Source organism: Mandrillus leucophaeus, unplaced genomic scaffold, assembly GCF_000951045.1.
Source record: "Mandrillus leucophaeus isolate KB7577 unplaced genomic scaffold, Mleu.le_1.0 Scaffold659, whole genome shotgun sequence".
Classification (NCBI taxonomy): Eukaryota; Metazoa; Chordata; class Mammalia; order Primates; family Cercopithecidae; genus Mandrillus; species Mandrillus leucophaeus.
This window is the reverse complement of record NW_012107130.1, coordinates 1,819,994-1,847,342: the sequence shown is the minus strand read 5'-3', so window position 1 is coordinate 1,847,342 and position 27,349 is coordinate 1,819,994. Positions and strand designations below refer to the sequence as shown.

At 42.5% G+C, this 27,349-nt stretch overlaps 1 protein-coding gene across 1 annotated transcript; it reads right to left on the bottom strand.

Annotated features, from left to right (window-relative positions):
- Positions 1-2,980: 2,980 nt before the first annotated feature.
- SMIM10 (small integral membrane protein 10) lies at positions 2,981-4,508 on the bottom strand. The gene has a single exon (XM_012001335.1). The coding sequence runs from the start codon at positions 4,349-4,351 to the stop codon at positions 4,100-4,102; it is 252 nt and encodes an 83-aa protein (XP_011856725.1). The 5' UTR covers positions 4,352-4,508; the 3' UTR covers positions 2,981-4,099.
- Positions 4,509-27,349: the final 22,841 nt, after the last annotated feature.

Sequence of the window (27,349 nt, the reverse complement as noted above, 5' to 3'; positions counted from 1 at the left end):
TTGAAAAGTGAAACATAAAGCCAAAAAGCCTGTACTATTTGCAAGTTAAAATTTTAAACTGGGAGTAACTTTAGAAATGTGTATATTTTAACATGTTCTGTTAATGGGCAAAAAGTTGTGTTTTCTGAGGAAAACGTGACATTTAATTATTTACAATTTCCACATGAAACCCAATTTGATTTGAGTTCCTTTTATAAAGAATGCTTTTGATGTTTCATTAAAAATAATTTCTTTTGTTAGAATTCCCATCCTTGAACGGGCGTGGAGGCTCATGCCTGTAATCCCAACACTTTGGGAGGCCAAGGTGGGCAGATGGCTTGAGGCCAGGAGTTCAAGACCAGCCTGGGCAACATGACAAAACCCCGCCTCTACAAAAAAAAAATACAAAAATTAGCTGGGCGTGGTGGCATGTGCCTGTAGTCCTAGCTACTCAGGAGGCTGAAGTGGGAGGATCGCCTGAGCCTGGGAAGCAGAGGTTGCAGTGAGCTGAGACTGCACCACTGTACTTCAGCCTGGGCAACAGAGTGAGACCCTGTCTAAAAAAAAAGAAAATCCCATCCTCTTTTTTAAGTGACTATGAGTTCCATCAATTCTCCATAGTGTAGTGGTGCGTGGCTCGGGAGTGCTGAAATGACGCTACAGGATGGAGTGTCTAGCCCTGGTTCCACAAATTCCAGGATCCATGGCATCCACTTGTATCATGAATTTTACGAGAAAACTTTAAAGGATGCCTTCCAATTTATTTTTTTCTTTCTTTTTTGTTTGTTTGTTTTTGGTTTTGGGGGTTTTTTTGGTTTGTGTGTGTGTTTTTTTTTTTTTTGAGACGGAGTCTCGCTCTGTCACCCAGGCTGGAGTGCAGTGGCGTAATCTCGGCTCACTGCAACCTCTGCCTCCTGGGTTCAAGCGATTCTCCTACCTCAGCCTCCCAAGTAGCTGGGACTACAGGCATGCACTACCATGCACAGCTAATTTTTTTTTTGTATTTTCAGCATGGGGCTTCACCATGCTGGCCAGGCTGCTCTCGAACTCCTGATCTTGTGATCCACTCGCCTCAGCCTCCCAAAGTGCTGGGATTACAGGTGTGAGCCACCGTGCCCAGCCCCAATTTCTTAAATAATAAAAATAAGATTAAAATTAGTCATGCAATGAATGTCTCACATTAGTAGGAAGAATAATATTGTTTGCAATATTTTATCACTCTGCCACTATACTTCTCTGTGTTTCTCTCTTCTCTTGAAAATTGTTAACAATAGTCCCTATCTCAGGGTTGTTGTGAGGATTAAATGATGTATATAGGTCAAGCGTGGTGGCTCACGCCTGTAATCCCAGCACTTTGGGAGGCTGAGGTGAGTGGATCATCTGAGGTCGGGAGTTTGAGACTTGCCTGGCCAACATGGTGAAATCCTGTCTCCACTAATAGTACAAAAATTAACCAGGCATGGTAGTGCACACCTGTAATCCCAGCTACTCAGGAGGCTAATGCAGGAGAATCGCTTGAATCTGGGAGGCGGAGGTTGCAGTGAGCCGAGATCGCACCATTGCACTCCAGCCTGGGTGAGACTCCGTCTCAAAAAAAAAAAAAAAGATGTATATAAAGTGCTTAGAACATTGTATGGCATATTGTAAGTGTGCACTGTTTCCATTTATTATTTCTCTGTAACTGAGTTGAGTATATGAATATATAATATACATGTATCACTCTTTGACTCAGTCACTTGAATCATTGATTAGGTGACTTCACATTTATTAAATTCATTCCACATCAGTAAAATATAATTCCTTATCATTTTAATGGCCACATAGTATTCTATTATATAGGTGTGTTATTTTTATTTAACCAGCTCCTACTGTTTGATGTAGGAGTTTATTTCCACTGTTCCGCTATTATGTTTTTCTTTCTTTTTTTTTTTTATTTTACATTAGTTTCTTAATTTGACCCCAGGTGAACTCATGTTTTGCTCTTATGATCAACACTAAAATTTAAGATCATATAAACATCACTGGGCCCCTGTCCAATTTTTTTTTTTTTTTTTTTTTTTTTGAGACAGGGTGTGGCTCTGTCACCCAGGCTGGAGTGCAGTGGTGCGATCTTGGCTCACTACCACCTCCACCTCCCTGGCTCAAACCATCCTCCCACATCAGCCTCTTGAGTAGGTGGGACTACAGACACGTACCACCATGCCCAGCTAATTTTTGTATTTTTATTAGTAACAGGGTTTTGTCATGTTGCTCAGGCTGGTCTTGAACTGCTGAGCTCAAACAATCTGCCCGCCTCAGCCTCCCAAAGTGCTGGGATTTCAGGCGTAAGCCACTCTGCCCAGCCTTCAATTTTTAAGTTCTGAAAATTAATCACATATTTATTGTTTAATTTTTATCTTAACAATGACATTCCACAGGTTTGCTCATGAAAATTTCATGATGTGAAGAAGCTCTGAGCTACATGAAGACTATTGGCCATTCTTATTTTTATATTTATTTATTTGATACAGAGTCTTGCTCTGTTGCCGAGGCTGGAATGCAATGGCGCAATCTCAGCTCACTGCAACCTCCACCTCCCTGGTTCACGTGATTCTCCTGCCTCAGCCTCCCAAGTAGCTGCGATTACAGGTGCCCGCCACCATGCCTGGCTAATATTTTGTATTTTTAGTAGAGACGGGGTTTCACCATGTTGGCCAGGCTGGTCTCCAACTCCTGACCTTAGGTGATCCGCCCGCCTTGGCCTCCCAAAGTGCTGGGATTACAGGTGTGAGCCACCCCGCCCAGCCCATTTTTTAGTTTTAAAGTATTTCCATATGGCCTGTGATCTGTTTGGAAACAAGACATTTACAAAGTCAAGGAAATCATAGTTTGTGTGATCACCCAGGAACCTTGTAGGATATACAGATACTACTGAAGAAAGACAGGAAGGCACTTATTTTAACTCAGAGTCCACCTGATACTCTTAGCACCGCCCTCCAAATTTCATTCTAAATGCAATAAATTCATCTTAATATCTTAATTTTTAATCGAAGCAAAAGCAATACATGTGTATAGTTTTTAAAAATCAAACAGTAGAAAAAAGACATAGAATGAAAAGTAATAAAACTGTCCTTCTCAACTCTTGCATCCCCAAATCAGAAACACAAACTTTTACACATGCTTGTTTAGAGATTATACCCCTCTTTTTCAATAGCATGCCTTTATTACTATTTCTTGACTTGATGACATGAGGCATTTTCTGCTGACTTCCTGCCGCCCCCCTCAGCTCTCCTTCCCCCTGAATATAGTCATATCACTAATTTTTAACTCTTCTGTTGGCTACCTGGTTCAATGAATAGCAAAGTGGAATGCTCTGATTGGATTTTGTCATCACCGACTCCAGAGTCTTGATCCATGTGCCAGTATTCAAACAGATTCCCTTTCTCACACTTTTAGCAACTGCTCAAAATCTGAGGTTGCTTCATATGTGAAACATGAGTTTCTTGCACAGTTTTTAATGTTTTTCCCTGTAGTTTCTGTCATTTTTTTTTCCTTTGGGTTGAAGAAATGTATGCCTTCCAGAACATGTTATTAATGTCCTCCAGCTTATTATTCAATCCATCTATTGCTTAGAGTTCATTCCATTCAATTGGGTCTATTCACTTCGATTCTAATTGGAAGCTTTGCCTGCTATCTGAGCCATCCTTGTTCAGTTTATCTTTCCTTAGGTTTTTAGTTACCTTTCCCCGTTTTTCTTTTTTTTTTTTCTTATTGCATTCTGTGCCAATTGTCATTTCCTAAAGTTCGCGCTGTTTTGTTTTACGGATGCAAAAACTTCTCAGATATGTTTAAGGATTTTCAAATTTTTAAGCTATATTCTGTTCCTTCCAATATTTACTTGAGAGTCAATTTTTCATTCTGTCTTAGACGATTTTGGTTATATTGCAGGCTTTCCACAAATGCCGATTTTTTTTTCTTTTTTTGCCACCCATTTATACTAAAAGATGAGGCAATGGAAAGAATGAGTGGCAAGTCTGCATGCACGAGCGGAGTTGGTCGCTTTGCTCTAGGGTGGGTGAGCAGGTGGGTGGAAGTCAGCCATCCTGCCGAGGAGCCCCCAAATGCCATAAAGTTAGTGGCTCTAAATATATACCTGCAGGTGGACGTTGAGAATCACCGAGGCCAGGATGTAGAAGTAGAAGAAGTTCTTGCGCAGCCGCCAGGCCAGGTCGAAGAAGGTGAGCAGCGTGCGCGTGAGCGTCTTGCAGAAGGCGCCGTACGAGCCGCGGGTCCCCTGCGAGCGCGACAGCCGCACCGCCAGGCCAGACAGGGCCGCCGCCGCCATGGACCTGATGCCGCCTCCAACATAGTGCCCAGAGCCCAAGACCTCCATCAGGCTCCGCTGACCCACCGACCGTGGGACAGAGGGATGGACGCGGGGAAATACGGGCGGGAGGCCTGCTGGGCGGCTGCTGATTCGTTTCGAGCTGCGTTGCAAGGCGGAAGCCCTCCTTTCCCGGCAGGGCTCTGGCCCCAGCGGTCAGTGGCGCCCTGCCAGGTTCCGCCCCGCCCCACGGGGTCCGCGTGGCCTAGAGTCAGTTTAGCCTGACTGTCCTGGCCCGGGCCCCAGAACCCCAGGATGGGCAGGGCACGTGCTGACGTGGGATACCTAGCTTCTAACCCAGGCTGTCTTTTCTTTAAAATTATGTTTAATTGTTAAGTTTTTTTCAGTTTTTAAGTTTTAACAAAAGCAACACAAAACTTGCTCAAAACGATATAGAATGTCCTTCATAAGCATGATCTTGAGCAACTCAGAAGTACAAACCCATTTCCTGTTGTCTCAGATCCCTTTAGGAACGTTTTTCAATCTTCTACTCTGAGCTAGTACAAATATACAAAACCCACAACTTTTCTGGACTTTAAAATGTGTGCGTTCTGCTTGAATAATTCAAGCAATACTTCTGTTTTTGTGTTAGATCCTTCGTATTCTTCTGATTGGAAAAGTCATTCAATCAAGTTTTTAGAAATTTTCAAAGCAGAAACATGTAAAACAATAGAAAGCAAATTCCCTACACAGCTTCGCTTTCCCCTCCTACCCTTGCCACGAACTACTATTACGTTTACTGTATCTACTTCCCGACTTTATGTATTGACATATTGCTCTTACCTTTTCAAGAATGTACACCTACCTCACTCTCTTTGATGACTGAATAGTGGTCTATATATATAGTGACTAATAATGGTCAATAATTTATTTAACCAGATCCCTATTGATGGACATTCTGAATGTTTCTAGTTTTTCATATGTCAAAAATTGTTTCAGTGAACATCATTGTACATATGAATTTACAAGTGGCAGAACAGTAGGAATAGTATGACCCCATCTTTATTTATGAAAACAATTACATATACATATACATTTAGTGTCCAAAGCCAAAACGTTTTACTAATACATGTGATTGATCAAAAAAGTTTAGAGATCAGGGCTCTATGTTACCTTGAGTGTTAACAATCTTAAATTTTTTTATTGCCAATATGATAGGCGATACAGTTCATTATTCTTCTAATTTGCATTCATTTAATTATCAGTGCAGTTGAGCAACTTTTCTAAATTTCTGAAGTTTCCAATATTGTTTTTCTGATGGCTTGTAAAACATTAAACATTATAAATGTTTATTATGAGAAAAGTAAAATTCCTGGGCTCATAACCCCCAGAGAGAAAGACTGCTAATTTGCATATGTTTTTATCAATTGTTTGCATATATTTATAAGCACAAACATGTATACACACATAGATATATTTACAAATCGTAAAACAAAAATGGAATCAGATAAAACTATGCAGTCCAGGCGCGGGGGCTCACGCCTGTAATCCTAGCACTTTGGGAGGTTGAGGCAGGCAGATCACCCGAGATCAGGAGTTCAAGACCAGCCTGGCCAGCATGGTGAAACCCCGTCTCTACTAAAAATACAAAAATTAGCTGGGTGTGGTGGCACTTGCCTGTGGTCCCAGCTACTGAGGAGGCTGATGCAGGAGAATCGCTTGAACCCATGGGTGGAGGTTGCAGTGAGCCGAGATCATGCCACTGCACTCCAGCCTGGGTGACAGAGCTATACCCCGTCTCAAAAGCAAACAAACAAACAAAAAACAAATAAAACCAAACAAACAAAACAACATATACCCCCACCATTGCTTTTAAACATAATGATATGTCTTGCATATGTTCCCATGTTGATACTTTATTGGCTGTGTGTTATTCCTTATGGATGGCCAATAATTAACGGATCTCCTGTTGATGGATTTTTGGATGGTTTCAAATTTTTCACAATCATAAGCAATCGTGAGGTTAATATTTTGCATGCACATCATTTTACACCTTTCTGATATTTTCCAGGTATACATTCATAGAGGTGGAATTCTTAGGTCAAAGGGTTTTCATGCGAGGATTTTGATACATATTGTCAAACTGCCTTCCACTAGCTTGTACTAATATATACATGAACATACCATCAGCGGTTCCTAACAATTAGCATTCACATTCTTTTAATCGTTTGACATTCTGATAGGTGAAAAGGGTATCTCACTGTTGTTTTAATTTGCATGTTTTGATTACTAGCAATGTTGCTCCATTTTAGCCAATGTCTCATTAACAAGGCAAGTCACAGAGCAGATTCAAGAGAAAAGAAATAGATCCAAATATTAACAGTTCATTTTTATGTGTATCTAGCATTGCACATTTGTATGAATGGAACCACTCTGTCAAAAGTTTTGCCATCTTACTGGGCACAGTGGTGGTTACCTGTAGTCCCAGCTTCTTGGGAGGCTGAGGTGAGAGAATTGCTTGAGCCCAGGAGTTTGAGACCAGCTTGGGCAACATAGCAAGACCCGCATCTCTAAAAAGAAATAAATAAGTAAATTAATTCTTTTAAAGTTTTGCAGTCTTGATTTTAATAGCTATTTCCAATTCCTATGTAAAAAGTTGTACCAGGCTGGACGTGGTAGCTCACACCTGTAATCCCAGCACTCAGGAGGCCAAGACAGGAGGATCGCTGGAGCCTTAGGAGTTCGAGAACTGTCCGGAGCTGTGCGCCCCGGCCATAGCAAATAATAATTGATGATTAAACGCCCGAGCTCTATTCCTTTCCACCTTCTACCTCCTCCCTAGATTTGTTGTTTCTCTTTTGTATCAATACCTCATAAAAGATGGCGCTCTTCCTGCTTTTTCTTCACCTGTTTTTCCCCCGCGCTGTGAAAATTGTTACTTTGTAGCGCAGGCACCATCCTGCACCCGGGAAAATTACCAACTGACAGCGCAGGCGCAACATGACCTCCGACCAGAGAAACCAATACCTACCTAGCCACACCCTCCGGGATGAGATCATCTCTGCCTCTGGCCCAACCCCTTCCCCTCCAAGTGTATATAAGGCATTGCATTACCGCCATTAAACGAGACTTGATCAGTGCACTGTCTTGTCTCCATTTCTCGTGTCTCTTGTCCCCCAAATTCCCACTCCCTCCTCCAGGGCCTGCTTCGACGATCCTGCGGGCCGGGATAGAGAACAGCCTGGGTAACATAATGAGACCGTAGCTCTACAAAAAAGTAAAAAATTAACTGGACATGGTGGCACAGGTCTGTAGTCCCAGTTACTCAGGAGGCTGAGGTGAGAGGATTGCTTGAGCCTGAGAGGCCAAGGCTGCAGTGAGGCATGATTGTGCCACTGCGCCCCAGCCTGGGCAACAGAGCAAGACCTTGTCTCAAAATAAATTACATTAAATGAAAAAGTTATAACAATTCCCACTCCCTCAGGCAATTTACAAAGCCATTCATTTATCCATGCCCTCGCCCATATTATTATGTATTATTTTAATATAATGTAAAAGAAAATCATCATTCTTATTATTATTATTTGAGACAGAGTCTCGCTATGTTGCCCAGGCTGGAGTGCAGTGGTGCGATCTTGGCTCACTGCAAGCTCTGCCTCCTGGGTTCACGCGATTCTCCTGCCTCAGCCTCCCAAGTAGCTGAGATTACAGGCATATGCCACCACACCTGGCTAATTTTTGTATTTTTAGTAGAGGCGGGGTTTCACTATATTGGCCAGACCGTTCTCAAACTCCTGACCTCAGGTGATCTGCCCACCTTGGCCTCCCAAAGTGCTGGGATTACAGACGTGAGCCACCACGCCCAACCCTAGTTATTTTTAATTTACCTGTATTTGATTACTGTTGTGGATGAATATTATGCTTATTGGTCATTTGTAGTGGTGTCAAAAGGAAGGGGAGCCAAATAGGCAGGATGACTGGTGGCTAGGCAGAAGGCTTACAACTAGGCTGTGGAAACGCCAGGGGCGGTGGCTGTGACAGCAAGAAGAGGGCTAGGCAGCCTTCTCCTCGCCTTTTCATAACTCCCTGCCCTTCAGGTTGCCCAGGCCTTGGCCCCTTGGCTCATTTCTATATTAAAATGTTTGCCTAGGCCGGGTGCCGTGGCTCAAGCCTGTAATCCCAGCACTTTGGGAGGCCAAGGTGGGCGGATCACAAGGTCAGGAGATCTAGACCATCCTGGCTAACATGGTGAAACTCCATCTCTACTAAAAATACAAAAAAATTAGCCAGGCATGGTGGCGGGCGCCTGTAGTCCCAGCTACTTGGGAGGCTGAGGCAGGAGAACAGTGTGAACCCGGGAAGTGGAGCTTGCAGTGAGCCGAGGTCGTGCCACTGCACTCCAGCCTGGGCAACAGAGCAAGACTCCATCTCAAAAAAAAAAAAAGTTTGCCTAAGGCAGACAGAACAGCACAAGCAGCCTAAAATTGATAAAATCCCAATGACAGCCCTAGGAGAGACACAGTGGTCAAAATGGCCTAAAGTAATGCATTAAGCAAAGGAAATGCCTCCTCTCTCACGCTACACACCAAATATGAAACAGTAGAATTAGGCCAAAGTTCTTGTCTTAGGAAAATTATACAAGTCATCTTTTGCTCTTCTTTCTCACAGTAGAGTGCATATACCTTGATTCTTTTTTCTGAACCACTCGCTCAATATATATGGGAAGAGGCCAGGCATGGTAGCTCATGCCTGTAATCCCAGCACTTTGGGAGGCTGAAGCAGGAGAGTTGCGTGAGCACAGGAGTCCAGAACCAGCGTGGGCAATGCCATTTGTGGTGGCACATGCTTGTAGTAGTCCCAGATACTCAAGAGACTGAGGCAGGAGGATTGCTGAAGCTTGGGAGATCAAGGCTACAGTGAGCTATGATCTCACCACTGCACTCCAGGCTCGGTGACAGAGCAAGCCTCTCTCTCTCTCTCTCTCTCTATATATATATATATATATGTATATAGATAGATACACACACATATATATGTTATTTACATATGCTTATGTATGTATATATATACATATACATGTACATATAGGAAGAATATAGTACATATACATGTAATTTTTTGCGCTGCTACCATTGATCTATAGATAGTAGATTAAAATGTAATCTGAGGTTGTTGTGGTGCAAGATACTCAATTGAACACAGGTATTTAGCTTCCCAAAACAAATAGAAACAATTATAAAGAAGTATAAATTCATTTGTAAAAGCAGTGGAGAGGGTGAGGATGGCAGAGCAAAGACTTTGACAGATTCCTGAAATGAATGCTGATGGGATCAAACTGAAAAATAAATCAGAGTGTAGTGCACCAATGATTCCCAGGAAAAGGCTGCAGCATAGGTGGAAGCCATTTTCATGGAAGAGGCACCCCCTGCTCTCCAGGTACAGAGAGTGGAAGTGGGAGGATCACATAAAATGAGACGATTATTTGAAGAACTATTTGGATCTGTTTCTTTCTCTTGAATCTGCTGCGTGACTTGCTTTGGTCAATGGGACATTGGTTAAAATGGTGCAAGCAAAAGCTGGAAAAGTGCTTTTGCACTGGGGCTTGCTAGTCTTGAAAACCTGCTGCCATCATGCAAACAAACCAGATGTGGAGAGATACATGCTCCAATCATCCCTTTTGGCCTAACTCATGGCCAACCAATCCCTAGAAGTAGTGTCACTAAAACCAACAGCAGCAGACCACAGACATATGAGTGAGTTCAGCTGATGCAAGCAGAAGACCAGCCCAGCTGAGCCCAGCCCAAATTGTCAACCCCCAACAATCATTAACTAAATAAATAGTGGTTGTTTAAGCTTTCAGTGGTTTGTTTCACAGCAAAAACTGATAACCATGTCCCAGAATAGAGCTACTGAGTGACAATCAAAATGGTTTGACCCACAGTGATCTCTCATGGCAATTAATTGATCATAGGAACCCTAGGACTCATATAGAGAGTTGATCTGCTTAACCAAAGGAATTTTGGCAAACAGAAAGTTGGATCACCATGATAGAGTGTCGCAGCTTCTCAGTTCATATACCCAGATTCCCTAGAATAAAAGGGAGACTGAGTACCTTGAGGAAGGATGCTATGGCAGCATTGCAATTATGTACTATAAATATTCCCAGCTATCCCCAGCAAAGGTCTGCAGAAATTTACCAAGGTAAATGTTCAAATACACACACTCTTCGGGGATTATGGGACAATAGCTCTGAGCTGTCACTAATCCTGGGAACTCAACAACACTGTTGCCCACAGTCAGAGTGAGGGCTTGTGAAGATCAAATGATAATTGGAATTTTGGCCTAAATTCAACTCATGGTGGGCTCAGTGGGTCTATAAATCCACTCTGGTGATTTCCCCAGTTGCTGGATTTACAGTTGTAATCAATAAAACTAGCAACTGGCAAAACAGATCATTGACTTTCTGACCTGCAGAGTGAGAATTTTTATGATAGGAAGGGCCAGGTGGAAGCCTGGAACTTACTCTCCCTTCTAATTATAGCAGTGATAGCAAACACATACATAGCACTTATTACATGCCAGACACTCTTTCAAGCACTTTCCATATGTTAGCATATTATTCCTCAAAACAGCACTACAAGGTAGGTACTATAATTGTACACATTTTACAGAAAAGGAAATTAAGGCATTATAAGCTAAAGTAACTTGCCCGAGGTCACTACTTAGTAATTGGTAGAACTGTAATGTAAACCAGAAACTAGCTTCAGAGTTCATGTTCTTAACCACTATACTACACTGTCAAAATAGTAAACCAAAATCAATACTACATGCAAAGAAAACTCACAGAAATTAGGGTCATCGTCAAGACTCACAAAATTAAGGAGTAGTGATCCCTATTACATTCCTTTTTGATGGACCTGCTTGACTAGAGAAGAATACAGAGGAAGCTTAAATTACAAGTGGTATATATGGATTGGCCTTGAACAGGTTCTGGAGGCACAACAAAGGTACCTAAGCAGCAGCTCACACGGCCAGTGTGTTCACACCAGCCACACTGCCTTCTCTTTCGCAACCCACACTTATGGTTTCATGGGGACTGCTTTGGACTGAGTTGTGTCCCTGTCAGATTCATGTGTTGAAGCCCTAACCCCCAGAATCACAGAATGTGACTATATTTGGAGATAGGGTTTTTAAAGAAGTAACTAAGGTTAAATGAGGTCATTAGGGTGGGCCCTAATCCAACACCACTGATGTTCTTCTAAAAAGAAGAGATTAGGACACAAACACACGCATAGGGAATACCATGTGAAGACACATGGAGAAGACAGCCACCAATAAGCCCAAGCATAGAGGCCTTCAGAAGTGACTCAGTCCATTCCTGCTGCTATGACAAAATACCTTAGACTGGGTAATTTATAAATAATAGAAATTTATTTCTCGCAGTTCTGGAGCCTGGAAAGTCCAAGATCAAGTTGACAGCAAGTTTGTTGTCTGGTAAGGGCCTGGTCTCTGCTTCCAAGATGGCACCTTGAACACTGTTTCCTCACATGGCAAAAGGGACAGAAGGGCAAAAGGGCCTAGCTAGTTCCCTCAGCCCTTTCACAAGGTACTGATCCCATCCATGACAGCAGAGCTCTCATGGCCTAATCACCTCCTAAAGGCCTTACCTCTTAATACTTGTGCATTGGGGATTAAGTTTCAACATGAATTCTGGAGGGAACACAAACATTCAAATTGTAGCAAAAAGAAACCAATTCATCTGACACCTTGATCTTGAACTTCTAGCCTCCAGAACTGTAAGGAAATACATTTCTGTTGTTTAAGTCACCTGTCTGTGGTACTTCGTTATGGCAGCCCTAGAAAACTAATACAGGGACCTCTCTCTAACCAGCTATTTGAAGAGTAGAACATTTAAAGCTATTTTAGCACATTTCTGCATGACCTAAGAGCACCAGCCAGAGCACATTATTGTAGATCACAGCCCCACACAGGGGTAGCTCAGAAGGTCACTGAAGAGTCTTTTCTGCTAACGTAATTTCAAGTGGCATATCTGGTTGTTCACTTTGCTTGGAAGGAGAAGTGGCCTAAGGTATGGCTCTACACCATATGGTCCAGGGACTTGGAATGAACAAAATTTGTAGTATTGGTAAAAAGGAGGTTTTGGGGAAGTGGTATGTGGTTGGACCTCTACTAATGGTAAATACATTTGTGTTCCATATAAATGCCCAACAGAGGGCATCAACTGTGATGGAGGGTCTCGATAACTATGTGAACAAGATTACTTGCATTAGAATGTCAACCTCTTTCCCCAACTATCCTGAAGCTTACTCAAGGGGCCAATGCACAAAATGCCCATGGCTGCAGAGATGAAGGCTCTACATGGGCTCAATTGCATGGGCTTCCCCTCACCATGGCTGATCATAAAAGTTGTGTGTCCAATCCCAACTTCCCAGCAGCAGAGGCCAATACTGAACCCCCAATATATACCACTTCCTTGTGTGGGAGGGCAAGGGGACTACAACCAGCTATCTTGTGGCAGGCTGTTCATAAGATAACAACTTACGGGGCTGCTCTGCCTAAGGAGTAGCCATTCTTTATTCTTTTGTTTTCTTAATAAATTTGCTTTCACTTTATGGGCAAATGACATGAATAGACATTTCTCAAAAGAAGATGCCCAAACAGCCAACAAACATATGAAAATATGCTCAACATCACTAATCATCAGGGAAATGCAAATTAAAACTACAATGAGATACCACCTTACCCCTGAAAGAATGGCCACAATTAAAAAATCCAAAAGCAATAGATGTTGGCATGGATGTGGGGGAAAAGGGACCACTTTTACACTGTTGGTGGGACATAAACTAGTACAACCACTGTGGAAAACAGTATGGAGATTTCTTAAAGAACTAAAAATAAAACTACCGTTCGATCCAGCAATCCCACTACTGGGTATCTACCCAAAGGAAAAGAGTCATTCTATGAAAAAGACACATGCACTCGCATGTTTATAGCAGCACAATTTGCAAATGCAAAGATAATGGAACCAACTTATGTGCCCATCAACCAACGAGTACATGAAGAAAATGTGGTATAATACACCATGGAATACTACTCAGCCATAAAAAGGAATGAAATAATGTCTTTTTCAGCAACTTGGATGGAGTTGGAGGCCATTATTCTAAATGCAATAACTCAGGAATAGAAAACAAAATATCATATGTTCTCACTTATAAGTAGGAGCTAAGCTATCAGGACACAAAGACATGAGAATGATATAATGGGACCAGGTGCGGTGGCTTATGCCTTTAATCCCAGCACTTTGGGAGGCTGAGGCGGGTGGATCACCTGAGGTCAGGAGTTCAAAGACCAGCCTGGCCAACGGTGAAACCCCGTCTCTACTAAAAATACAAAAAATTAGCCAGGCGTGGTGGTGGGTGACTGTAATCCCAGCTACTCAGGAGGCTGAGGCAAAAGAATCCCTTGAACCTGGGAGGTGGAGGTTGCAGTGAGCTGAGATTGCACCACTGCACTCCAGCCTGGGCAATAGAGCGAGATTCTGTCTCAAAAAAAAAAAAAAAAAATCAAAATCATATCAAGTGCCTTTTGTGACCACAATGATACGAAACTAGAAATAAGTAACAGGAGGAAAATTCACAAATATGTGGAAATTAAACATGCTCTTGAGCAGCCAGTGGGTCAAAGAAAAATCAAAAGGGGAAATGTAAAAATATCTTGAGACAAATGGAAACACAGCATACCAAAACATATGGGATGCAGCAAAAGCAGTTCTAAGAAGGAAGCATATAGCAACAAACACCTACATCAAAAAAGAAGAAACACCTCAAACTACCTAATGTTACACCTCAAGGAACTAGGAAAAAGAACAAACTAAACCCAAAGTTAGCAGAAGGAAAGGAGTAATAAAAATAAGAACAGAGATAAATCAAATAGAGAATAATAAAGCTATAGAAAAATTAATAAACTAATTTTTGAAAAAAATAAAATTGACAAACCTTTACCTAGACTAAGAAAGAAAAGAGAAGACACACAAATAAATGAAATCAGAAATGAAAGTGAAGACGTGACAATGGATGCCTCCGAATTTTTTTTAAAAAGTATCATAAAGGACTATTGTGAACAACTATATGCCAACAAATTGGATAATCTAGAGGAAATGGATGAATTCCTAGAAACATACAACCTACCAAAATTAACTTAGGAAGAAATAGAAAGCCTGAACAGACCAGTAAGAAATAAAGGGACTGAAGTGGCTACTAAAATATTCCAACAAAGACAACCCCAGGAACAGATGGCTTCACGGCTGAATTCTACCAAGAATTCAAAGGAGAATTAATATTAATCCTTTTTAAAACTTTTCCAAAAAAAAAGAACTAGGAGGGAATACTTCCAAATTTATTTTATGAGGCCAGTATCATCCTGGTACCAAAACCAGACAAAGACACAACAAGAAAAGAAAACTATAAGCCAGTATTTCCAATGAACATTGATGCAAAAATCCTCAATAAAATCCTAGTAAAACCAATTCAACAACACATCAAAAAGATTACACATCTCATTATTTAATACTTAATAAACTCACTAGTTTATATGTTTGCATGCAGTATGTAATACTATATACAGTATCGAATATGAATTACACTCTCATTCCACACTGTAGCAAATACATTCTATAATGGAAATATACCATCGAGTTTTATGTTTGCATTTTAATTTGTTTCACTTTTTAAATTATCATGTATATAATGTCATAGTAATCAAACAGTATGGTATTAAAGAAGAGATAAACAAACATATCAATGGAAAAGAATAATGAGTCTAGAAATAGATCTGCACTTATATGGCTAATAGGTTTTCTACGAAGATGGAAAAGCAATTGAATGAAGAAGGATAGCCTTTCAACAGATGTGTTGATATAATTGGAACATCAATAGGCAAAAAGAAAAAGAAACATTGAACCTTGACCTAAAATAACACTTTATTTAAAAATTAATCCAAACTGGATTATACATCTAAATGTGAGACATAAAACTATAAAACTCTAAGAAGAAAACACAGGCAAAAAAAATCTGTGTGACCTGGGATTAGGTAAAGGATTATTAGGTATGACACAAAAGCACAATCTATAAAAGAATTGATAAATTGAACTTTATCACAATTAAAAACTTGTGCTCTTAAAAGACATTGTTAAGAAAATGGAAAGACAAGATATTGTAGAGAATTACACAGGGCATGAGATGTTACCCTACTTATCAAACAGTTAACCTGTTACTGTTTTGTGGATACTGGCAAAAGACATGGGACTCCTGAGTCAGAGACAAATGGCCTTATTACTTATGGCAAAAGCAGTAGCCAGGGCATCAGCATGATGCACATACTGGCTACCCATGTTCCCACTGGTTATCTGTGCTCCCCAAGTCTCACACTGGTGAAGCAAATGACCTATCATGGATAGGGATACACAGTGGGCTACATAATAGGGGATGAACAGTGAGCTTGGGGAATTCATTACTGTTACAGCAAGTGGAAACAAACCCTCTCTGTCTGAGGGAAGATATCATCTCATCCCTAAAGGCTGTTTTCAGTAATTCAAATACCATCCTGAGAAATGGCCGAGTAGAGAGCAGCTGGGGTCTTCCAGTCTTGTCATAATTGGCAAAATAATGTGCAAATACACCCACAGCCCACAGTGGATTGACTCTCTCAACAAGCTGCCCATCAGCCCAACACATTCTTGGCCAAATATGGAATTATACATGAATATGTCACTCTGATTAATCTGACCAACAGAATCTGGGACCAAATCTGTTTAATTAATCTCATTAATCATTTTCAGCAGAACTCCATGCCGCAGGATGAGGCCACCTTGCTGTAGTGACCCCATCCACACCTCCCAAAGTCCTGGTCTCATTTAACTCTGAAGAAATCCCACGAGGACCACTGGGTCTTCTTTCAAACAGTAAGAATGTGATCTAAGGCTAGTCTATTATCAGTTACTACTCACGTACAGAGTTAAGGCTATCTTGATCGGCTTTGGTGTCATTGCCAATAATTATAAGCAAGAGATGGGCCAAAAAGCAATCCCCATCAGCAATGGAGAGACATTCTGTGGCCCACTCTCTCTTACATATAAACATATAACCCAAATGGGCATAGTTCAGGATTTGTTGTCATCATTACATTGGTTTGATTAAGCCACATGGTTGGTGTCACTAAGTATTTATAGCCTCAATCTCCATACATGGTATAACCCAGGGCCATTCAGTTATCAAGAGAAACATATGGCTCGGCACAGTGGCTCATGCTTGTAATCCCAGCACGTTGGGAGGCCAAGATGGGCAGATCACGAGGTCAGGAGATCGAGACCACCCTGGCTAACACAGTGAAACCCCATCTCTACTAAAAAAAAAAAAAAAATACAAAAAAATTAGCCAGGTGTGGTGGCGGGCGCCTGTAGGCCCAGCTACTTGGGAGGCTGAGGCAGGAGAAAGGTGTGAACCCGGGAGGCGGAGCTTGCAGCGAGCCAAGATTGTGCCACTGCACTCCGGTCTGGGCAACAGAGCGAGACTCCGTCTCAAAAAAAAAAAAAAAAAAAAAAGAAAGAAAGAAAAAAAAAAAAAGAGAGAGAAACATATAACTTCGCATTACAGTGAAATGCTCTTGCACTGGATCATGTGTCTGTACATATTCACTTTACAGAGCTGTCATTGATAGCATCAGGCATAACAAAATAGTTCCAGATCAGTCATATCCACATAAGTTTTTCTGTTTTCATAGCACATAGAAGGAAATTACAAACTCAGTGGCAGGTCAGATTGCCAGCACAGCTGCTGCTTGACTCAGGTGACACTCAGTGCTGGATCTAGGAGACAAAGAGAACATTAATTGCCTTGCTCCTGATCCTTGCATCTCCCAATATCTAAGGTGTTCTCTCTCGAAGTACCAGGGTCGGCACTTTCCCTCCCCTGCCACATAATAAGTGTGTCCCATCTGAGTATCTACAGCTTCACCTTTTCCCCAATCACTCCCCACTTGCCTCCCAATCTTGTATTCTGATCCTTGCACAGAAGGCAGCCAAGAGGTCACTTGTGGGGTACATCCACATTCAGTAACCAGATTGCCCTACTATTGTGTGTGGGCCAAGTAGAAGTAAAGTCAGAAATTGTTCCATCACTCAGCAATACCAGATACCAGTGGATGGTAAGGAGTGTGGAATGTTCATCAAGTACTTTGACTATCGGCTCATTACTGGGTGACATTTGAGAAAAAAAAAAAAAAGTGCACCATTTTCAGACTGAAAATAGGTTGGAAAGCTGAAAACATAACATAGCTAAGACTCAGGAGCCTCAATGGTGTGGTTGGAGTTGGCTGATTACACTGGAACAGCAATATGTAAACTGAGAAATTATTAAAAGTGAAGAGAACATTGGTAGCACTAAGGGAGACAGTCAATGTAGTAGTCACTCTGATGTAGCCAATCTGTCAGGAGCCAGTAGGGTCAATGCCCCCAAGCAATGTGGCCTCTTTTGTTGCAAGACAAACAGGTCAATTTTTGGCAAGAGTCATAAGTCTGGCATGTTGTAGTGGCTTCTGCAACAGAAACATCAGGTCCTTTACTCTGTGCCCAGTCCCTGATACCAGATGTGTTGCCATGTGTGATGGCAGTCTGGGCAGTGCGGATTTGATCAGCATCTTGAATTTAGTTGATCTCATCAGAAAGCAGGCCCTTACTTTTTGCGTCTCTGTGAGTGACCCACATTGTCCCATCAGCATCCACAATTTGTTTCTACAGTTACGATCCCAAAGAGAGGTGTCCTTAGTCTACCAGTCAAGTGAAAGACAAAAGGCTAGACCATTGGCAACAGTTGCAAGTCAGTAAAAGTATAACAAGTGGTATTAAGGACAGTATTGGTCAGACTTATGAGAGCAGCCTTGAACTCTGCCCATTGAGTGGAAGTGTAATAACAGTGCAATCAGGGCCGTTAATTTGGAAGATTCCAACTTGCCGACAACCAGGACATCATCTACACAGTGAAAGCTCTCACGATAAATGCTCACGATAAAGGCACTCACGATAAATGTTGACCCCCACTCCACCCCCATGGTGGCAAATGGCAGGGGAGTTTGTCCCAGTAGTACTTCTCTGCTTGTGTCAGTGCCCTAAATGGGAGAATTTCCTCTGATGCTTTATGAACATTTCTAGTATAAGCACTTATCATATCAATTTCCTCCTATGTTTTCATAATGGTAGATTGAATTAGCATAGAGGCTCTCACCCATAAAGTCACTGTAACTGCTTTTCTTCACTGAGAGTTTTGCTCACACCTTCTCAGTTGAGTTCAGATTTTTCTGTTCCCTGTGGGAACACAGACAAAGGATTTTAACACTTGCACTTCGGGAGTTACAAAAGCAGCTGCCAGGAGTTTATCTCCCATCCAGGAGTTCCAAGTATGGGAGGGGGAACAGGAAGAGGGAAGAGGGAAGGGTGCAGCCCCTGAGGAGTGGCTGGAGCCATCGTGGAGGCTCCTAGCCTCAGGATGGGTACCACCTCCTCAGGGACACTTCTTTTCTGCCTCCTCACATGCCACAGCTCTACCCTGGATACCTCAATGCCAATGGCTACCTCTGTGCCCAGTGCCCTCTCCTGCCATAGGACTGGGTGGGATGGTGACTTCGATGCCTGTTTCCAACCAAGCCATAAATATTTAAGTTCCACAACCTCGTTCCTCTGCATACTCTTTGGTTGTTGTTGTTCTTTAAAGCACATGAAATCAGAATGGAGTGGCCGGGCACAGTGGCTCATGCCTGTAATTCCAGCACTTTGGGAGGCTGAGGTGGGTGGATCACCTGAAGTCAGGAGTTTGAGACCAGCCTGGCCAACATAGTGAAATCCCATCTCTACTAAAAGTACAAAAATTAGCCAGGCATGGTGGTGGGAGCCTGTATTCCCATATACCTGGGAGGCTGAAGTGGGAGAATCGCTTGAAGCTGGGAGGTGGAGGTTGCAGTGAGCCAGATCGCACCACTGCACTCCAGCCTGGGTGAGAGTGAGACTCTATGTCAAAAAAAAAAAAAAAAAAAAAAAAAAAGAAAGAAAGATAAAACAAAAAGAAAAAGTAAAAGAATAAAAGAAATCAGAGTAGAGGAAGAGAGAGGCAGCAGAGTGTGTGGAGGGAGAGCAGCTCTGCCCCAGTAAGCGTGACTTTTCATTTATTTGCAGTTTGGAGTGGCTGCCCACTCAGGCTCACCAAATACACTTCCAATGTTTCCCATCTACCTAAAGCTCTACGTTCTCATTTCTGACTTTCTCTCAACTTAGCTAACCCCTTGACTCAGCAGCCATAGCCATATTCTTTTTTAACTAGGGTTCCTAGGCTTACTGTTCCCATTGTCATAATATCCCTTCCTCTGCCCACCCGGAGGAGAGGGATCAAGGAATAAGGTACCAATGAGGTGGCTTGTTTCAGTCTTACTTATTCTTATTTAGTTTCTAACATTCATGAACAGGTAATAGTGATATGGTTTGGCTCTGTGTTCCCACCCAAAACTCATCTTGAATTGTACTCCCATAATTCCCACTTGTTGTCGGAGGGACCCAGTGGGAAATAATTGAATCATGGAGACAGTTTCCCCCATACTGTTCTCGTGATAGTGAATAAATCTCGTGAGATCTGATGGTTTTATACGGGGAAACCCATTTCGCTTGGCTCTCATTCTGTCTCTTGCCGCTGCCATGTGAGACGTACCTTTCACCTTCTGCCATGATTGTGAGGCCTCCCCAGTCATGTACAACTGTAAGTCCAATAAACCTCTTTCTTTTGTAAATTGCCCAGTCTCAGGTATGTCTTTATAAGCAGCGTGAAAATGGACTAATGCATGTAGTGTATTAGTGCATTCTTGCCCTGTTATAAGGAAATATCTAAGACTGGGTAATTTATTTATGTATTTATTTTTGAGAGACAGAATGTTGCTCTGTTGCCCAGGCTGGAGTGCAGTGGTATGATCTCAGCTCACTGCAACCTCCGCCTCCTGGGTTCAAGCGATTCTCCTGCACTAGCTTCCCAAGTAGCTGGGACTACAGGCGTGCACCACCACGCCCAGTTAATTTTTGTATTTTTAGTAGAGACGGGGTTTCACTATATGTTGGCCAGGCTGGTCTCGAACTCCTGACGTCAGGTGATCCGCACACCTCGGCCTCCCAAAGTGTTGGGATTACAGGTGTGAGCCACTGCACCCAGCCTGGGTAATTTATTTTTAAAAAGGGGTTTAATTGGCTTGTGGTTCCGCAGGCTGTACAGGAAGCATGATGCTGCCATCTACTCTGTTCTAGGGAGGCCTCAGGATACCTACAATTATGGCATGAAGGTGAAAGGGAAGCAGGCACATCTTAAATGCCTGGAGCAGGAGAAAGAGAGAGAGGGGGGAAGTGTTACACAGTTCTAAACAACCAGATCTCGTAAGAACTCTATCATGAAAACAACACTAGGTGGATGGTGCTAAACCATTCATGAGAACCTACCACCATGATCAAATCACCACCCAGTAGACCCACCTCCAGCATCAGGGATTACATTTCAACATGAGATTTGGGTGCAGACACAGATCCAAACCATATCAGGTAGGATGGCAATGATTCCTATTCCTTCTCACTTCCCCACCACTTGGGCAAAAGAAGTCACTACTGGATCCCAGGAAGTCTTCTTATATCCCCTAACCTGGCATGTGTGGGCATTCATTCTTTCTCTTCGAGAAATCTATGTCTCTATCAGTATTCCATCCCTATTGCCAAAACTGTCAAGCACTGTGCAGAATCTAAGATTATATCCTACTTACAAACTGACAAGTTAGCCTGTTACTGTTTCATGGACGCTGGCAGAAAACACAAGACTACAGAATCAGTGACAAGGGACTTTATTATTCACTGTAAAAGAAACAGCCAGAGTTTGTACGATGCTTGTGCCAGTCTCCATGCACCTCAAGTCCTGTGGGGGTGATGTGAAGGTCCCATGATGGGTGCCTGCACATGCAATGGGACTGTGTTATAGAAGAACACTGAGCTTGGGAGATTCACTGCTTTTATAACAAGCAGAAGCAAGCCTGTTCATTGCCTGTGGTGAGACAACTCACTCCTCAAGATTGTTCACAGCTAACACAACCCTGATAAATGGCCAGGGTAAAGAGTGGTTGGAGCCTTACCCAGAAAGAATGTGCAGGGATACACATGGCCCATGGTGAATTGCCTCTCCCAACAGATACAGATCAGGGAAAAATACTGCAAATCACATATCTAACAAAGCACTTGTATCCAGAATATACAAGGAACACTCAAAACACACTAAAAGAATAACCCAGTTTAAAAGTGAGCAGAAGACTTGAACAAATGCTTCACCAAAGAGAATATACAGATGAAAAATAAGCACATGAAAAAATATTTAGCATCATTCCATTAGGAAAATGCAAATTCCAAACCACTATCACATTCCCCTACACACTTATTAGAACGGCTAAAATTTAAAACAATACCAAATGTTGGCAAAAATGTAGAACAACCAGAACTGCCATATATTGCTGGTGGGAATGCAAAATGGTATAGCCACTCTGGAAAAACGTTTGGCACTTTCTTATAGAGTTAAACATATATATACCATACATGACCGAGCAATCCCACTCCTAGGTATTTACTTAATGAATTGAAAACTTATGTTCACACAAAAACCTGTACATGAATATGTGTAGCATCTCAATTCGTAATTGCTAAAAATGAGAAGCAACCCAAATATCACTTGACCAGTGATAATCAAGCACTGGTATCTCTATAAAATGGAATACTATTCAGCCATACAAAGGAATGAACTCTTGATATACTTGACAACTTAAATGAGCCTCAAAGGCATTATGCTGAGTGAAAGAAGCCAGTCTCAAAAGGTTGCATACTATACGATTCCATTTATAAAGCTCTTGTGTGTGTGTGTGTGTGTGGTGTGTGGTGTGTGTGTGTGTGTGTGTGTGTGTGTGATGGAGTCTTGCTTTGTTGCCTGGGCTGGAGTGCAGTGGCACGATCTTGGCTCACCGCAACCTCTGCCTCTCAGTTCAAGTAATTCTCCAGCCTCAGCCTCCCGAGTAGCTAAGACTGCAGGCACATGCTGCCACACCCAGCTTTTGTGTGTGTGTGTGTGTGTGTGTGTGTGTTTCAGACGAAGTTTTGCTCTTGTTGCCCAGGCTGGAGTGCAGTGGTGCAATCTCGGCTCACTGCAACCTCTGCCTCCCAGGTTCAAGTGATTCTCCTGCCTTAGCCTCCTGAGTAGCTGGGATTATAGGTATGTGCCACCATGCCCAGCTATTTTTTTGTATTTTTAGTAGAGACGGTGTTTCATCATGTTGGCCAGGCTGGTCTCGAACTCCTGACCTCAGGTGATCCACCCACCTTGGCCTCCCAAAGTGCAGGGATTACAGGCATGAGCCACGGCACCTGGCCTTTTGTGTGTGTGTGTGTGTTTTTAGTAGAGATGGGGTTTTGCCATGTTGGCCAGGTTGGTCTCGAACTCCTGGCCTCAAGTGACCCCACCTCAGCCTCCCAAGGTGCTGGGATTATGGGCGTGAGTCACTGTGCCTGGCCCTGTATGGCCTTCTTAAAAAGACAAAACTAGAGTGTTAGAGAGAAGGTCAGTAAGTTGCTAGGATGTAGTAGTTGGGGGAGGGTGTGACTATGAAGGGATTATGAAAGGGAATCTTTTGGGGGAGGTAATAGAAACTTGTGTAATCTGATTGTTAAAATTCATAGAACTATATGTCCTCTTCTCTCCCGCTCCCAAAAAACTCGGTGCCTATCCCAGCTTCTCTTGCCACTAAGGTGTAGACCTATGACTTAGGTTCTACCAATCAGATGCAAGTATGCTAGGCTTTGATCTGAAACTAAGTTAAATATGGACAGAGGCAGGCCACAGGGGCATCCACTTTCTTGGTGTGCAGCAGCAGAGTCAGATTCTGGGAGCAAGGCTCATAGCAGCAGCTTCGTGTGGTAGTAACAGATGAAGCATGGTTGTGAGCTCTCCCTGGCAACTCCACCAGAGTTGGCCTAGAAAGTCCAGCCTCCAGTTTGTTCCATTAGTTGTTCCACAGATTCTGTATCATAGCTAATACCCTGTAATAAGTGTCTGCTAATTTAAACTAGTTAAGAGTGGATTCTGTTGTCTGAAAGCAAGAACGCTAATGAACATATTTATGTATGACTAATGGTACTGCTCAATTCCCAGCCCATGTTTCTCATGGCCTGTTTCTCAGACTTACCATTTAACCATGAGAATCAGTTATTAAGCACGACAAGCAACCATTGCCAGAGGGAAACATCTGTGTGTCATTTAAAATGGATAGAGAAGGAGTAGTGAGTCCTTAAATGGCTTAGTACTCCAGAACAATTCTCTGGCACTTGAAGTGGTAAAATACTGATTCCAAGTAGACTGGTAGACTGATTGCAATAAAGGCCACAGCAGTTCCTCCCATCCCTGGATGCTCAGTCCTTTGCACTGTGACTTTGCCACTCCTTCCTTCAAGAGATGGGGTTTGTTTCTCCACCCCCATGAATCTGGGCTGGACTGTAACTTGCTTCAACCTATAGAATGTGGTAGAAGAAACATTTTGGGAGTTCTGAGACTATTCAAGAAGGTTTCGAAGCTTTCACTGTCATTCTCTTTAAACCCATATGGAGAAGGCTGAAAGCCTAATTTTTTCTGGAAGCACGAAACATATAGAGGCCTGTGAACCATACCACAACCAGAACTACTGAGCACTAGGTGAGGCCAGGCAGGTCCCGTACCTCCCCATCCTACAGCCCACCTGCAAAGCTCGCCTGGTAAACACTGAGTTACCATCTGGATCTGACACACAGGATCAATTGCTCTAGACCCTGGCTCCCTAGGGCCCCGCATTGCTGGCAGCTGGTCAGGGACTGTTTTCCAGGAGGCAGAGAAAAGCTACTGAACCCCACGTTCAAACAAACAGTCTACAAGCCACCCTCAGGGAAGCAGGATACAGAGGTGGGTCTGTGCCCTCTCCAACACACATCTTCCAAGCTGCCCATTGCCATTTTCTGAATTCTGGCTCCTTGTCAAACTCTCTTGTGTGTTCACACTCACCATAACTCCATTATATAAGAGCATTAGCAAGTAGACCGGGCCGAGAGGCAGGTAAGGGTACCCAAGGTGGTTTGCCCAGGCTCTGCCCTTCCTGAACCACACCTTGGACCTCACATCCCATGAGAGGCAGCTCTATTCATCTTGGCCCACGAGACCCCATCTGCTGTGTCTTGTGGGCTGGTGTTGGTGTCATATCCCACTGAAGCCTCGTGGTCTACCGGCAATAGTAATAAGTATACGGATCTTCTAGAAACTACTGTGTCATTCAAATAGCATAAAGAAGGCATGTTCCACAAAGAAAGAGATGAGGAAAAATAAATGCACTTGATGCATTAATGCGGGGGGATTGAGGTCATTTTTTCTCTCATGCATTTTCCTTGTTGGTGCTATGAGGTTGTTATGCAGCAATTTAAAAAAAAATTAGTTGTGAAAAGCATGCTCTCCTCAGTCAACAATTCCAGACCCAATGCAAGTCTACAAATGACAGATGCAATCCTAAACGTAATTAATGTTGCAAGCTCTGTCTAGAAGGTGTAATTAACTCTCCAGAACTCACTTTATCTCTCAACTACTTAGGTATTCAAGGAAGAGCAGGGACAGGACTTTTGACAGAGGTATTTTGGAGGCTGTAGGCCTTCCTCAACAAATTTCCCACAATAAGAATACACATTGCATTTTAAATCCCCTACTTTGAGGCTTGGAGCTTCCCACCTATGGGTTCGTGTAAGGATGGAAGGGGGTTTCAGGGCTTCTGCTTAGGGACTTGGGGTGATCATTTCTGTCTAATCCCATCAGGAACAATTACTTACCTTGGTGTATGCTCTGTGCGCGTGTGTGTGTGTGTGTGTGTGTGTGTGTAAGAGAGAGAGAGAGAGAAGAAAAAGAAAGAAAGAAAGAAAAAGAAAGAAAGAAAGAAAGAAAGAAAGAAAGAAAGAAAAGAAAGAAAGAGAAAAAAGAAAGAAAGAGAAAAAAGAAAGAAAACAAAAGAAAACAAAAGAATCCATACTGGGTCTGCTGTACTGGTATCTGCTTTTGTGTGGTGAGATAAGGAACAGATCTCCTACTAGTACAAGGCCACCTCAGCATTTCAGAGTTGCCACCCCAGAAAGAATGGTGTAGGAGTGCCCTTTACTAAATGTAAAACATCATCTTTATGGCAGCAAACTTCCTGTCAGCCTCCCTTTACCCGCGCCTCTATTTCTCCCTGTTTCACAAAAGAAGAAACATGGTAGCTGATGAGCATAAAGGATAGAATTGTTGAAATTATCAGAAGCCAATGAGCATGTCGCTTACTATCTGTGGTACACTACCCTGTTTCTTTCCTCTATGACGCTTCTTCCAATCCATAACTACTTGTGTATCAGTTTACTTTGTTTCTGGCATGCCCTCATCTTTCTAGAATGTGAGATTAAAGATAGCAAGAACAATATCTGCATTACTACCTCCCGGATTCCCAGGAATTAGCACAGTGCATGACAAATAATCCATGCTCAATAAATATTTCTTTTACATTTGATTTTTGAAGAGGTACAATTAAAAACAACCACAATGCAATATGTTACCTGTCAAATTGGCAAAAATTTCAAAAGATATGAGCAGTGTTGCCAAAGAGAGAGTCATAGCAGCATTCTCTCAGGATGCTAGCGAGACTGTAGTTGTCACCCCCTTTCTGGAAAATAACTTGGCAATACATGTCCCAAACCTAAAAGGATTACATTGCCTTTGAGCCAGCAATTCCTCTTTTGGTTATTGAGAAGCTAAGCCAAGGAGTTCATCAATGATGTACAAAAAAATTTAATCATGATAAATTATATTGTCCATGTTTTTTATAATAATTAAACATTAGAAAGATAATGTCACAGCCAGGCACTGTGGCTCATGCCTGTAATCCCAGCACTTTGGGAGTCTGAGGTGGGCGGATCACGAGGTCAGGAGTTGGAGACCAGCCTGACCAACGTGGTGAACTCTCATCTCCATTAAAAATACAAAAATGAGCCGGGCGTGATGGTGGGCACCTGTAATCCCAGCGACTCAGGAGGCTGAGGCAGGAGAATCGCTTGAACCCGGGAGGCGAATGTTGCAGTGAGCTGAGATCGTGCCATTGCACTCCAGCCTGGATGACAGAGTGAGACTCTGTCTCAAAAAATAATAATAAAATAAAAGGAAAGAAAGAGGCCGGGCATGGTGGCTCACGCCTGTAATCCCAACGCTTTGGGAGGCCGAGGTGGGCAGATCACGAGGTCAGGAGATCAAGACCATCCTGGCTAACACAGTGAAACCCCATCTCTACTAAAAAAAAAAAAAAAATAGCTGGACGTGGTGGCGAGTGCCTGTAGTCCCAGCTACTTGGGAGGCTGAGGGAGGCTGAGGCAGGAGAATGGCGTGAACTCGGGAGGTGGAGCTTGCAGTGAGCCAAGATTGCGCCACTGCACTCCAACCTGGGGTGACAGAGTGAGACAGAAAGAAAGAAAGAGAGAGAGAGAGAGAGAGAAAGGAAAGAGAGAGACAGAAAGGAGAGAGAGAAAGAAGAGAGAGAGAAATGAAAGAGAGAGAAAGAAAGAAAGAAAGAAAGAAGAAAGAAAGAAAGAAAATGCCACAGAAGAATATTTAATACCTTGGAAAGGTTTTATTACAAAGTAGACAAGTACTACACTTAGTTAAAAAGCCAAAAAGCCAAGAAGAGATCAAAGTAGACAAGTAAACAAGATTTTATTATAAAGTAGAAACCAGATAATACGTACAGAAATACTACATTAAATTTTGTTTTATTTACATTTAGGTGGAAGGGGAAAATAATGTAAACAAAATGCCATAAAGTCCTGAGTGTTTATCTGAGGTATGGGATGTCAGGTGATTTTTATCTTCTTTTATTAGTTTATCTCTGTTTCTCTATTTTCCTTGCATTCCACACTTT